The sequence below is a fragment of the Boleophthalmus pectinirostris genome, unplaced genomic scaffold (assembly GCF_026225935.1).
Source record: "Boleophthalmus pectinirostris isolate CB_2022bp ecotype Guang Dong unplaced genomic scaffold, ASM2622593v1 HiC_scaffold_18, whole genome shotgun sequence".
NCBI lineage: Eukaryota > Metazoa > Chordata > Actinopteri > Gobiiformes > Gobiidae > Boleophthalmus > Boleophthalmus pectinirostris.
Genome location: NW_026571133.1, coordinates 13,166,167 through 13,181,505, shown reverse-complemented (window position 1 = coordinate 13,181,505; position 15,339 = coordinate 13,166,167). Strand labels below are relative to the sequence as shown.

Below are 15,339 nucleotides of genomic sequence, written 5' to 3'. Positions count from 1 at the left end.
CAATCAACTCACATGTTGTAGTTTCAGCAAAGTCAGTCCTTAATGGTTAAAATGTGTCCAAATAAAGCACAGTCTGAAGTCTAATAAAGCCTCAGACAAAGCAGAGCCTACAGTTAGCATTACACTTACAAATGATGACATAAGCTGCAAAGTATCAATTAGTAAATTTGATCCTTGATATGTCTTTGTAATAGTGTAGTAGAGTACCAATTATGAACAAAAATGAACAATGTTTGGAGGAAAAGTGCACTAAGATATTAAATAGGCAAAGGGCCAAACATATCAAGCTTGTTTAGATATAATTCAAAATAACAAACTTAGAAATTGAACATTTGTAAATTTCAACACAGCAGGCCAACCTCTCCAAAACAAGCTAACAAGCTGGGTGGAAAAATGGGCACAAAAGATTTACAAGCAAAATAATTGAGCCACTGCTGGTTTGCAACATTTCCACCAAATCACAATATTGGGTTGAATTCATTTGGGTTCAGTTCCGATTTGAAATTCACCAAACAAACAACTTTAAAAATAACCAATAGTTCAGTCCCAAAGCACTAAATCAATGCATAGTGGTAATTTCATTTGTCAAAGGAGTCCAAAAACATGACAAGCCTGAACTTTCTTACTCATCAATAATATGGACCTCAGTCTAAAGTTCACAGTGAGACCTGCATGACTCTGCTCCATTTATCCCCATCAGCACTTATACAAGGCATGTTGGCGATTTTATATTATAAGATCATTTTCTGCTGACCACACAACTTTTTCATGTATTTGAGCCAAATTTGTCTTGCCCCAGTTTAGATATATTGTATAAACACCTCTAGAGGTCCAAATAAGTCTGCTGTGTGCTGTCTGCATCTAAGCTAAAGCCTTTTCTTGTCTGGGATTCAGGAAGCGAGTGTTTATAACAAGCTAGTTGTTGTTAATTAATGTGATGATAAACTCCTGCTCCACTCTCTCTGAAAGTGAAAACCAAGGGCGTAGGTTTGTTCTCAGCTTTGGTGGGGACATTACCACCTAACCCCCCCGTCCCATATGTTTTATGAATTCTTTCCAAAAACACACAGAGTCTGGGCATAAGTGAGAGGTGAGAGGTCATTTTTCAGTGAGCAAAATGTACAGTTTGTGTCCATTGCACTTCTAAGATTATTCTTTATTGGATAACAGCGATGTAGAAGTTTGTAGCAGATTTCCCTTTACTTGTTGGTGATGAGATGTTTGTAAAGTAATGTCCATACTTTTTTTCATGGAATATTGTCAATAGAGTCCGGCTGCTAACAATGCACGAGTAGGGCTCCGTTTGGAGGTGCACTTGTGGCAACAGTCACTCTTTTTCCGTGGCGACTCATTATAAGGCAAATTTAATTGAAGATGAAGTCGAGTAAGTTCCTTTTGAAAAGTTTTTCAAAGTTTGGTGTGCAGTGTCTTCACTCATGCCTGCTCAAGCTGCCATCTTCAGGTGTTGGCACTGTTCTGCCACTTCCCCAGTTTAGGCTCCTGGCTCCACTAATGACATCACTCTGCTGCAGCCAATGAAATAGCAACAGGGGGAACCCTGTCATCATATCAATGAATACATCTCAAAACATCTAATAAACAAAATGTGAACTAAAACGTGTTACATTAATACTACTGAGTTTGGAAAAATATCAGAATAAATTTATATTTTTGTTTATTAAAATAAAATGGCAAATATTGGTAGGGACTATTTTGTCTTCCCCAAATATTGGTTGTGACATGTCCCCAATGTCCCTATGCAAACCTACACTCTTGGTGAAAACTGGTTATAAACTCATCATGGTGACTATTTAGGATGCTCAGAATGTATTATGGAAGGGAGGAATAATTTTGGACTACTTCAAACCATTTAAAATGTTTCAAGATTTTTTTTTAGACATTTTATTATTTATTTATTGTTTATTTTAATATGGACAGATACAGCATTCATAAATGAACAAACTGTTGCAGGTATCAGTGTTTATAGCCTAGGCTAATTTGCAACACTGGTCCCCAGAAGAGCTGTCGACAGTTCACTAAAAAGCAGTGGGATTATTTGTAGAAAAAGAAATAAACAGTGAATTTGTCAAGAGGATAAAAAAGTATAAAAATATTACACACGTACACACTCACATTTCACTCTTTCTCAGCCCCCTCTACCCCCGCTGCCCTCCCATACCCTCTCTTTCACACACACAATCTATACATTATCAGCTCTCAGGTATAGCAGCTTTAAGTTTGATAACTCAAAATGATCACTTCACTTCTCAACTCTTCCGCTTTGCTCCTTTCTATTCTCCAAACGACTTCCCCCTTGATAAGAACTACAAGTCTATCTATACCGGAGCTTCCTCTGTACTTCCTTCTTCCTCCTCTCTCTCATGACAATCCTAAACCATTTTAACTGCTCGTGATGGATGGGCTACAGTGCGTCTTTGTCACTCTCTCTCCCTTTTCCACTTCTCAATCAATCTCTTTCACCCATCTTTTGTGTCTGCGGCTGTTGCGTTCTTGTTGTCGTCCCTCTTTCCTTCCTCCTTTCTCCGAGTTGTTTGTCGTTTTTTTGTAGCCATCCGTCTCCGTGACAACTTGTGTGTTCTACCTCGGCTCACTTCATCCGACAATCTCAAAGAATGCCTGCTTTCTTGCCTCATGGACCCCATAAAAGTAAAAAAACAAAACAAAAAACGCCATCCTCGGCATCCTCACAAGAATAACATTTGCATAATTGAATACACTTTGCATAATTTCACCTCACTTATTAGCGGCTTAACAGCTTATTAGAGAGAAGGGAATCATAATAAAGAGAAATTATGACCTTATTTGTGTAACGGTTTTTAAAAGAAGGTTAAAAAGTGCTCGCCAATTAAAGGACATGAAAGAGTGGGACAGATCGGTAAAGCAGAAAGGTTAATACACCAAGAGTAATAATAAGGTTATCCAAGGTAATTATCAGAGCATGTCAATAAAGAAGATGAAGTGTTTTCTTGCCAATGTCGAAAACAGGGATGAGTCACACGTCTTCACAAAAACATGTCATATTTTGGTTGTGTAAAAAAAAAAAAAAGAAAAGTAAAATAGTGAAAGTAATTTAAGTTTGGGGTAAAGGTAGGACACACTGTTCCTGTTCCTTAGACAAAAATTCACTAGACTTAAAGTTGCAAACAACAAGAGATTTTGAGTTGAGTCCATTTAAGTCTCCAGACAAAAAAATAATGTTCCCTTTTATAAGACATGTTTCAAGCATTTGTTGTTATACTGATTAGTCATGTCAAAAGATGGCATTTTTCTCCATAAGGTTCAAGTTATGTAACTATTTTCAGAAGGTATTAATAGCACCCTGAACATACAAGTAGTAGCTGAAGCAAGTATTAATTTTAATGATCAGTTTCTGAATTTGAAGTGTAGAGAATTGTGCATTTGGCCTTGTTTTGTTACAGAGAACATCAGTTTTAGAAGCCTGGCCAGAATGCCCCCCCACCAGCACAGCCATGTGTCCACACTCTGTAGAAATGATTTTAATAAAGCCATCGCCGTCCAAATGGATACCTGAGGGGAATACACTACTTCTGTTGAAAGTGTTCTTACACAAAGGAACGAAGGGCCAGAGAGTCAAACAGGAAGGACACATGTCCTCAAAAAAGATTATATCCCCAAGAGCTGTCCTTGAATGACCACAATCGCACAAAAAGAGAATTATCAAAAAGAAAGAGACATCTGCACAGCTACTTCTTCTAATTTCCATTTGTTGATAGTTTATTTTCTCTCATTCCAATTTCAAGGATGATCCACTAATTAATAACAATGAAAAAACAAACTAACATACACTGAACACAAAAAATACATTTATTGCATTATTTTTCTTACTTTTTATTTCCAGATAGCAGATATTGCTCTTATTTTTTGCATTCTTTTAGACTGTAAAGTTTATTTTTCACTTTTGCTGTCTTGCTGTCATGGTTCTGGCTCTATACCATTTTGACCACCACTTTATAATAACTTTATAAACATTTTAACTAAATATACTTAATGAAGCATGAACAAAAATGTTATTCATATTGAACAAGTCATTTATTAAGAATGATTCAGGCTTAGTAACTAATAAGATGGTCAGAAGTTAGCATATACATTAAATAGTCCCTAAGTCCCTGATTTTGTTCATTATGAATTAACTCTTTCTTTGTGCTTTGTTAAGGTCCTTAAGAGTATCTATTATAAAGTGGAGTACTCTTCTAACTTCAACAGTCAATCACTGGTACTGAATTGTATTGTGAGTGGTTTTTCCTGTGTATTGTGTGTGGATTGTAAACAGACTGGACCAGGATTTCAGATATGGACAGACACACAATGACTCACTGCCTTTGGGACAGTGCCGAATGTCACCATCTCCGCCTGGTTATAAATCTCCAAAGCTGTGAAGTGTAAAGTCTAAAAATATATGTGTGTCTGACTGTGCAGGCGATACTGAGCTAGCTCTAACATTTGGCACAAGTAGTCATTAGAGGGCTGTTTGAATAACATTATACCAGCTTCAACCTGCTCACGTGCCCAAGGTGCCAATGTGCCAGCCACTCATAGACACGGTAAAGCTAACAACAAGCATGCTAACGTGCACTTCCTGATTATTGGACAATAAAACTGTTAATAATTAGACAGTACGTAGCTGATTTAGTTTGACCTAAACTGCTGCTTATATAATACTGCATATCTGCACTGGGGCAAGACAGTTTTTCTTAAATACATAGAGAAAAATTGGGTACAGGCCCTTTAACAAGATAACATCTACCATATTTTTCGGACTATAAGTCGCTCCGGAGTATAAGTCGCACCAGCCAAAAAATGCGTAATGAAGAAGAAAAAAACATATACATGAACATAAACATAAACATAAAGTTGCACTTTTTGGGGGAAATTTATTTTATAAAATCAGGGACCAGGAGCCGACATTTCAACTTGAAAGGCAAGTTACAGTAAAAACAATAGAATAGAGAACAATAGGCTGTTAACGTCACATATTAACAGTTATAGATAACTATAGCATAAACAAGAGAACAGAACAAGTTTACCAAACTCACAATCTCGCTTTGTCGATCTATCCAATGACTTCCAGGAAAGTTGCCCTGTGGACCCTCCCGATTACCATGAAGCTGTGTTCTCCATCCCCGCTTTCCACCACAAGTTTCTCGCTGACTCCAAACTTTCTTTCTGCTTCCCGATTACCGTTTTTGGCTGCATATTTCACTACTTGCAGCAGGACAGCGGCTTTTTGTGCAGGACGCATGTGCAGTAGAGGTCGAAGTGACAGTGGTACAGTAGTAGCAGATACTGGCATGCAAGCCTACTCTCTACCCTCTCACAGCTGTCAGTGTGAAAATTTTAATATATAGGTCGCACTGGAGTATAAGTTGCAAGACTACCCACACCATGAAAAAAAGTGTGACTTATAGTCCGAAAAATATGGTAAAAACTCTGACTTCATTGGGTCTCATTATGTACGTAACATACTAACCCCGTAGTTTAGGTTTCCACAAACTTTAACATTGCATGAATAGTTTTTAGCTGTTAATAGTTCAGTCTTGTGCACTATGAACTACATTACACATAAAAAATTTAAACTCAAAATCACAACTCAAAAGTCTAACATCTAAAAATATACGTGCGTCTGACTGGGCGGGCAATACTGAGCTAGCACTGACATTTGGCACAAGTAGTCATTGGAGGGTTGTTTGAATAACATTATACCAGCTTCACCCTGCGCACGTGCCCAAGGTGCCAATGTGCCAGCCACTCGTAAACAGGTACTAAAATCAGAATCCAACTGCAGTTTATTTGTGAGCAATTAAAATTCCTCTGAGCAAATGAAAGCCTCCGAGTATATTGAACTTCAATAGTCTCACAGATGGCGCGATCCGTCTTTGTCAAAAATTCCCATCAAAGGAAGGGGGGAGCTGTGTCTGCTATGAACAGATAAACCGGTCACAGATGAATACAGATACACAATATATATGATAAATCGACAGCAAGACAGTAGCACAGAGATTGAATTTCGCATAGAGAATGAATTTGCGGAGTGAATGAAGTTGGCAAGCCCTGTGCATAAGGGCAGACCCGTGCGATTCACTTTTGGCGCCCAGGGGAGCAACATGGCAGCGCGCAGAAAAACAACTCATTTGGCAGATGATTTGCAATTTACACAGAGAGGAAAAGAGAGAAATTTGGAGCGACAGGGTAAACGAGTGGATGGAGGGATGGATGGATAACATAATGCACTAATAGCGAATGCAAGCAAGAGTTTCCTCAAAGGTTCTAAATGAGAGGCAGATCCAAAAAAGTAATGCCATAAGGGAGGAATTTACAGTACCGAATGTTCAGCCAATTGTACGGTCAATCGCGGAGAAAGAGAGAGAGAGATGTGAGCGCAGACACAAGCAGAAAAGTGGAAATGGAAAAGGGAGATTGAAGGGGCATCCAAGAAATAGATGAAGTTAGTGCTGCTGTAACAAAAATGACAGAAGTGTGACACCGAGGAAGATAGAAAAATGTCAGACAAAAGAGAAAACCTCGTGTATCAAATTCCACGAAAGGCTTTCTGTTATCTCTACACTAAGTTTTATTATCTATCCAAAAGCTTCACATTAATATGGGTATTTTAGTATTAACTTTGAGCGCATGCAAAGAAGCTTAAAAAGACATGAAGGACACTTGATACTTTGCAGTGACATAACGCGGGGGAATGTTCAGAAGTTACTACGCTGACACAATGTACACATTAGTATGTCAAAAAAGGCTTAAGATTATTTGAAAACTCAAGAAAAAATGTAAAACAGATTCAAATAACACATTTTCAGAAGCTTCAGAACAATACGAGCCTTCGTGGTCCTGTTTGGGTGTTTGATTTTCAACAAAAAAGGTGAGAGTGACTAACTGAAAAACAAGCTTGTGACTGTAATTTAACATGTGAGAAACTTGTAAAACAGCACAAATCATCTCATCTGATGCAGTTCCAGCTAAGTCAACTCTTTCTGATCACACTGCGTTTAAATAAAACTCAGAACAAAGTCTAACAAAGCTTCAAACAGAGCAGTCCCTAAGTTAGCTTCACACCCCCAAGAACATCAGCTGCAAAGTATGAAAGCAGCCTGTATAACTAACAAAACTGAGATGACTGCTGGATAATATTGGCTTTATCGTGCACGTTGTCTGATAAGAGGGATGAACTCACAATCATTCAAACTGACAACTTTATCAATTTGAAGTGGCAAATTAAGCTACGCAAGTGACTACATCAAGTAGAAGGAAAGGGGTATTTGGGTCAAACAGCTTTAAACGTCTTTAAAATTCTTCTTATGCCTAAAAAATAAAACTGAGGAAAGTTTGTGCTCTCACTTGAAGGTTAATTACAGCTATAAATATGATAATGGCTGAGAAGCACGAAACCACTATTAATATTTTACATTTTTAATTAATAAGTGATTACTTTCTCCCCTTACACATCAATGTCAATATTTGTAGTATAAGTATAATAGCACATTTCACAGCACAGTTAAATTAGTCAAAAGAAAATCCAAATTTTGTATAATAAATGTGAAAAACAAGTTATTTCTCAGTTTATGAGTTCTGAGCATCCTAATTTTTCACTGTGATGAGTTTTTAAGTGCTTTTCATAACTCTCGGAGACCATAGTGGGGTTTTGCCATCACGGTAAAGTTAACAGCGAGCAAGCTAAGGCGCACTTCCTGATTATCGGACAATAAAACTGTTTATAATTAGATGCAGACAGTGTGCAGGTTACTTATTTTGACCTGAAGTGTGGCTTATATAATAAATCTGTGCTGGACAAGACAATTTTTGCTTAAATTTTTGTTTAAAATTGGGTTCCAGCCTCTTTACAAAATAACACCTACAAACTCTAAACTTCATTGGAACTTATGTACATAACATTCTAACCCCGTAGTTTAGGTTTCCACAGACTTGTTTAAAATTGTATGTTTAGTTTTTAGCTATTAATAATTCAGTCTTCAATTGTTGATGCTCCTGAGTGGGTAAAATGTGCAAGTGTATAGTAATGTATAGTAAGCCCCGAACTAGAAAATGTCTTGCTTAAAGGTCCTAAATTATGCAAAACTGACTCCTGTGAGCTTTAACCCAGGCTGTTACTCTCTCAAAAACAAACTTAGAGTTGTGTTTTGTTTAATTCATACATGTTTGAGTAATCTTTCATTATTAGTCTGTCTACATCTCAAAAGGTTAAAATGCTCTTTTCCACTTTGTGATGTCATGAAGCTGTAGTATTCATGTTACCATTTACATTTTACCTTTTGTTTAGTAGAAATTGGCAACTCCAGAGTTGAAATTATCCAAATGATTCTAGTGGAGGTGTATGAAGCCTAAATATGCAGGTTTTGTGTGTTAAACATGTGTAAATGAAACAAAACACAACTCCAGGTATGTTTTATGATGAGGAAACAACTCTCACTCTTTAACTAACAGTCTACATTTTTATCATTACAAGCTGTGGACTCCCACCTACTACAATCCTCCCCATATCTCTGTATCACTGCCTACACTTTAGTACCAAAACCGTACCACTCACCCGCACAGTAAATCTATGTGGGAACAACATGCACCACTTAGGTCTATTGTTACAAACTCCAGCCGTAGAAGACAGACAGATGGAGGAAGAGGAACTTTTCAAAGCAGCACACGGAGCAGTGAGTCCCAACACTGAGTTTATCCGAAGACTTCCAGGATACAAGGCCAACACAGCACCACACAGCCAGTCTGCTCCACACCCAATCCCCGGGCGGCATCACTGGCAGACAACCCAGCTATGTGTTCAAATATGTCTCTATTCTCGCCTTTTCCATCTGTCACTGTCTCTCTGCAATACAAAGTGGTTTATGTTTTTATTTTATGTAATTTATTTGTGGGTATCATGTGAAGTTAGTTTCAGGTTAGTTGAAGCTGTTTGTGTTTTTTTTTTTTCCTCCTGCAGTCAGTTCATCTCAAGAAAATGGTGCAAAATGAAGCTTAGAAATGGGCTGCGTTTGATGAGTGATCAAAGCTCACTTACAGACACAACAGTGTAGCATCCACAAAAACGTTCCTTTTAAATTTAGCAGCTTTGGATATACGTTATGTCCTGCCAGTGTTTTTTAGCTCGAGGGGGGCTTTTGTATCATGTCAAAACAGAACGCTGTAAAGTAAATGCACAGCTCCTGTACCTGCATTCTAACTTAAAGGTGCTCTATGTAACTTTTTGGTTAGTGGTCTGTCATTTGCTTGTTTTTAAGGATATGTCATTGCTCTGCCTAGAATGTTCCACAGTATAACCTTAAACAACTCTACCTTACTTTTTTTTTTTTTTTCAATTACAGGTGGTTTTATAGCTCAGAAGTCTCCACAGATCTGACCTGTAACTTGGCCAGGTTTGGTCTCCATAATGATAGAAAGTAGGAGTGTAACGATATCCAAGTCTCACGATACGATATTGTCATGGTATGAACTAGGGCTGGGCGATATGGATCAAAAAATATATCTCAATATATTTTGCTATATCTCAATATACGATATATATCTCGATATATGTTCAAGAAAAAATAACCCCCTAAAACTGAAAACTGCAAAAACAAATCTGCCAAATTCCACAAGGTCCTTTTTTTTTTATTGAAGTGTAAGAGGTCGGCAGTTCATATAGGAACATTTAAGATTACAAAAAACCCTAATTACATAAATAATAATTTAACTGTAAAATAAAAGAAATAATACATATTTCCTTCTTTTCATTCATAATAAACCAACTCAACACAAGCTCATCTTTGTATTAACTCTGTTATCCAAACCAGAACCAGAACCGTGAGCTCATTTAGTAGAAGAAGCTCAGGATGTTCCTTATTTCAATAGATCCATGTTCTTATCCAGCAGTAAGGAGCTCTGAGGTTTCCCACAATCCACTGCAGACCAAACCCAATGTTTCCAAACACTATTGTACAAGTGACACTGCAGCAGATTATTAATTAAAATCTTCTGCATAAATAAACTTTACATTGCTAAACTTTACAATATATAAAGCATAACGACTCTAGAGCCACATCAGCCCGTTTGCGATAATAATGTGTTTAATGCAGTTTTGCGCACGTGTGTTTACATTTTACAGAAACGAAACTTAAGTGCATGGCTCATTTGCATAAACAGCGCACTTCTCATGCAGCTCAGCTCGTTTAGCTTCTTTCGGGCTAAAGGACGCGACTCGGTGGAATATGAGGATGTGCTGCTGATGGTTTTTGTCTGTAAATGGTGGAAAAGGTTCGTGGTGCTTGAAGCTTTTCACTGGCACCAACTTTCGGCGTTCACGGCGATAGTGAGGAGTGAATGAGACACGAGCGAACAAAATCAGGGAGGCGGGGGCGCGCGGGCGACCAGAGAGAAGGTAAACAAGTGAAGCGGCGAAATCAGAATTGAATATAAGCATTATATCGATATATACGATATGTCAGAATTCATATCGAGTTTAAAAACTATCTCGATATATTTAAAATATCGATATATCGCCCACCCCTAGTATGAACCTCACAGTACGATATTTATTGTGATACCGTGGGAAAGCTCACGATATGGTGGGGTGGCTCACGATTAGAAGTAACAATATCCAAATCTCGGTACGATTTTTTCAGAACTGTTAATATGCTACTTTTTCCTCTTAAAATGCCTTGACAAAACTTAATCCAAAGAACTGAGACTTAAACATGCTTAAAACCGTTATTTCTTCATGTAGTCTACACTGAAATGGAGCAAAGGATTAGCTATTGCTGCACCATAACTCTTAATTTAAGGAAAGAGACATGTAATCTGATATATTATGGTCCACGAAATTAGTTATTGTTACATCCCTAATAGAAAGGTTTAATGCCATACTGTGAAACATTCCAGACAAAGCAATAACATGCACATGGAGACAAGTATATCACGGACCCTCCACCAGAAAAGTTACACAGTGCACCTTTAAAATTAATGCTTAAAATAGGTTACTTGAGTTTAACCTTTGCCACTTTGTACTTCATTTATTTAATAATGCATGATGAGATGGGAATACATTTAAACTGAAATGAATAGAAACGCATTTGACATTGAGAAAATTCATATAAAAATAATCCAGAGTTAGAGTTCAGCTTGTGCTTGTTCATTGTTATTGGAAAACCATGCTGCCCAGGGGGTGCAATGTCCACAGAAAAACAAACTGACAAATAAGGAAATGAATTCAATCTCTGTCTGAGAAAACAAATTCATAATTGGTTGCATACCAAAAATGAATAGAAATCTTTTGGATAGACACATGCCTTTTTGTCTAACTTGAGGTCTACTCTTTAATCTAGAAATATGTTGAAGATTATGAGGTTTAATCATAGCGACATTCTCATACGCGTCGTGTGTACTCAAATCTACACTGCCTTTAGGAAAACATAAAGTTCAATTCTATGTTTTTTAATACACAGACCCTTTAAAGTTGGTAAACACATTGCACATTGTAAATTCAAGAATCGTAGCAACAGAGTTTGAAGTGGAACATTTTGTGATTTCAACAGAAAAATTGGGGATTAACCACAGAATACAGAAAACACAAAATATGAAAAATCTATAGAGGTTTGGCAAAATATATCCATTCACATAGGTTTATGTGATATCAGAGCATGGTTTGAAGACATTCACAATTGCATTTTACATTATTTGATTATGGTATAAGAGATTATCAAAGAGTGAGTAAGTTTGGGTTTTACTACACAACATTATTATTTTCAGTTATCCACAAATATGTTACAACTTTCAACACATGTTTTTGTTTCTGTGAAGCTCAAATTGGGCTTTGAAAAGAGTCTGTTTTCATCCTTTGCAATAGAAAAGCAAAGAAAAGAGCATTTCTACTCTGAAAAATCCCTGTTGCTTATTTTTGCTATAAAGACTTCAAATCATTATCATTTAGATCTGATGTCAGTTTGTAATTGAACATGTTTTATGCTCGACTTCATTTTGCCTCCAGTTGTTTCCATTAAAGAAATTTGAACGCATAGCTTTCAGAGTGATGGAAAATTGCCACTGTTGCTATAGCAATCAACATTCCACAAAAAATGTTGTTCATATTGTGAAAAGGTTCTCAAAATGGCACCTATAAGCAGGAAGCTAAAATCAGTGAATACTCGACAGATGCATTGTGATGTGGTAGATCCTGTCCATCGTGGAAGTGTATTCTTCCTGGGGCCTTGTAATTTTCTATTTTCTAATTTAATCAAAGAGTTGCAAAACAAGTATTGCTGCCTTATGCATTATGCGGTGATCTTTGAAACAACTGCTGTGTTATCGGATTATGCAAAATAAATGTCTAGTATTAAAAAAATGTCTTTCTTTTGGGGCTCTGACTGACATCAAGATGAACACTGGAGTACAACGCCCCGGACTGGAGTGCACAGCATCAAGAGCCTGTCCCTCTGAGATGTACGCTGCGAATTCAAATAATAAATCACATAAATGTCTGAAATGATAGCAGAGGAACTACAGGGACACTCACAGTTGGACAATAGCCTGGAGCACTTTTGGACAATCGCACTAGCTGTCATGCATACAAAAAATGGACCCACACAAGCTGCCAAAAATACTCTAAAACTTTGTCTAACTTGTTGTGGCCAGATGTGTACCATTACATCCGAGCAGCAGGAGGCCCTAAATGACAGCGCTAAATACTTGAGTAGATTTTACGACTCCCTATGGACAGGCCCTTATGCGATGGTGAGGATGTGGACAGTAATTGGTCGATGTCACAACATTCTAGTGTTAGATTAATATCAGATGGAGGGCAGGAGCCTGTTACAAACTGTGCGGGAGAGTCAGGGTTTGAAAGTAGGACATAACAAATTTTTCAGCACAATATGTTGCTACAGATAAATATTATGATAGACGATTGAAACTAGTTTATTCCTCTGACATAAGAAAAATAAAGCTGGATAATCTCAGTACACCATTTTTAAATATACAATATCATGAAAAGGCAAATAAATAGCAGAATGAACTAGTAATTAGACACAGAAGTGACTTATTCAGCTGTCTACAGAGCAAATCTTATCGTGTTACAGCAAAAATAACAAAAATCTCCTCACTTTTGCAAAGAAAATGTACCCACAATAAATACTGAGCCCCAAAATATCCATCTTATCTCTCAGTATATGAAAGCTAATACATGAAAGCTATATCCTGCTTTCATATATTGAGAGATAAGTATATAGTGAATAAATATAGTAATTATTGTGACAGGCCTGTTTGAAAGAAACATCCACATAGCCACATATATTGAACCTTATTATTTTTTAGGTATTTGGTTCACAAATTTGCAATGTTAGTGTTAAGTCCTTTCAACTTACAACATATTTATGATTGAACACTGCTCCCACTTTTTGAAACTACTTAAAAAAATAATGTCCCCTTAGTTCTTTTGTACAGAGGCAATGTAGAACGTTTTGTTTCATGTGGATAAGCCGAATAGTTAAACAGATATTGGTCATATTCCAGGTCAAAAACTCAATACTTTCAAAATCAAAAGAGAATATGAAAAAAGTAAAATATAAAAAAAAAAATTCTAAGTAGCCCTCCAGTGCCAAACACAACATATTAGTTACTGTTTTTGTTAGGGTATTCAAGTGGAACGAAAAAAAATAAATCATTAAGACTTTTAATATGTACTACTTTGAAAAGATACTATAAGATAAGCACACTGCAATATTTGAATGAAGGATTAAAAATATTTCTAAAAATGTAATTTGTTTGTATGAGCTTGCCTGTTGTGCACCAATGCTTTACTTTGCCACTTGATAATAATGAGTAAAAGCATGCGGTTTTCAAAGCATATTTGGATATGTGCCTTTGGGGAACTAATATATTCATTATAATAGGCAAAAATATAACACTGAAACTCTTTGCTCTTGATTTCTTGCCAAGAAAGTGAGAATGCGTTAAAAGAAGTGGGTGTTATCCAGACCGCTGCTGTGTCACTGTTTATCCAGCATAACTGAACACATTTTAATGAAGGATTTCCACCCGACATGTCTCACACTGACTGGAGTTAAAGAAAATCATTACCTAAAGTGCAGACACATCGTTACGCCCACAACTTTTACAAGTAATTACTGCTCCGGCCTGGAAGTTTGTAGTACTTTTGGGCTGTGGAGTTTGTTGCTACTGTTATAGAAGGTACTATACGATGTGATGTGAATATATTACTGTGAGATGCTCCCACCTGTATTTGTAGCATGGTAATCTCCTCCTCCAGCTGTTTTCTGAGAGGCACCTCCTTCAGTCTCAGCTCCACTAAACGCTTCTCCTCTTTAATCTGCAACTCCAAGTCCATCCTCTCCTTCTCCACTGCTTCTATGGCCATGTTCCCTTTGTTAATGTCTGCCTCTTGTACATTAACCTTTTCATAGTAGCCCAGAAGCACCTCGTCATGCTCCAGCAGCTCGATGCCCCTGAGGAGGGAGGCATATTTATTACAGAACAATCAACAATGCCCTGTTTAGACCTAATTACAGGCGGTAACTCAACACACAGTGAATCGCGGCGCTGAACAGCCGATTCATGGCTCTTGCTGAGCTCTAGAAATGCTTTTTCCTGGAGGTTGATCGATTGTGTGAGTTTCACCAGTTCCAGTTTGTTGTTGTCAAACTCGTGATTGATTTGCTGAAGCTTCCAGGCAATCTAAAATATATAAAAATGAAACAACATTTGGTTATATGAGATATTCTTTTGCTTTCAATTGTTTTTTTGTTTGTTATTTGGAACCAAAGGGTTGGAGATATTGACAAAAATTAAAGAACAATTCTTTCCTTTTTTAACATTTCGAGAACAATAAATCAGATATTTTAGCAATCGAACAGATTGCAGCTAAAGAATGTCTTTAAATGTACTATTTGGATTTTAAATATGAGACAAATGTGAAGCAAAATTACTATACTACAAATACCACAAATGTGCAGAAATAAAGACAAATTTTTAGCTTTTTGCATAATTTTGAGATACATTTAATTAATACAATATTTACTTGGTATCACAATTTTGCAAAACTTCTAAACATCATTGACAGCATTATCAATGATCCCATAGCTCTTTATGTAGCTCACTGTAAAAAAATGCCTGCATTTTCAATGGATTTGTACAGCTCTAAGGCAGTCAAATGAGCACCATTCTTTTGAACACTACACTTGGTCTAAGCCAGATAATCACGGGATAAATGGTTGCTCAAACAAGTGCCACACTCAGTTAAAATGTCAGTCAGTAAGTGTTAAAAATGTCATGAATATA

The 15,339-nt window shown here is 36.9% G+C and overlaps 1 protein-coding gene across 1 annotated transcript in view; it reads right to left on the bottom strand.

Annotated features, from left to right (window-relative positions):
* Window positions 1–15,339, bottom strand: part of ccdc146 (coiled-coil domain containing 146) — a 61,906-nt gene that overhangs the window by 29,553 nt on the left and 17,014 nt on the right. The window contains exons 16-17 of the mRNA XM_055153943.1: window positions 14,588–14,736; window positions 14,279–14,507 (exon numbers count right to left, since the gene is read on the bottom strand). Of these exons, the coding sequence (XP_055009918.1) occupies window positions 14,279–14,507; window positions 14,588–14,736 (378 nt within the window). The remainder of the gene's footprint in view (window positions 1–14,278; window positions 14,508–14,587; window positions 14,737–15,339) is intronic.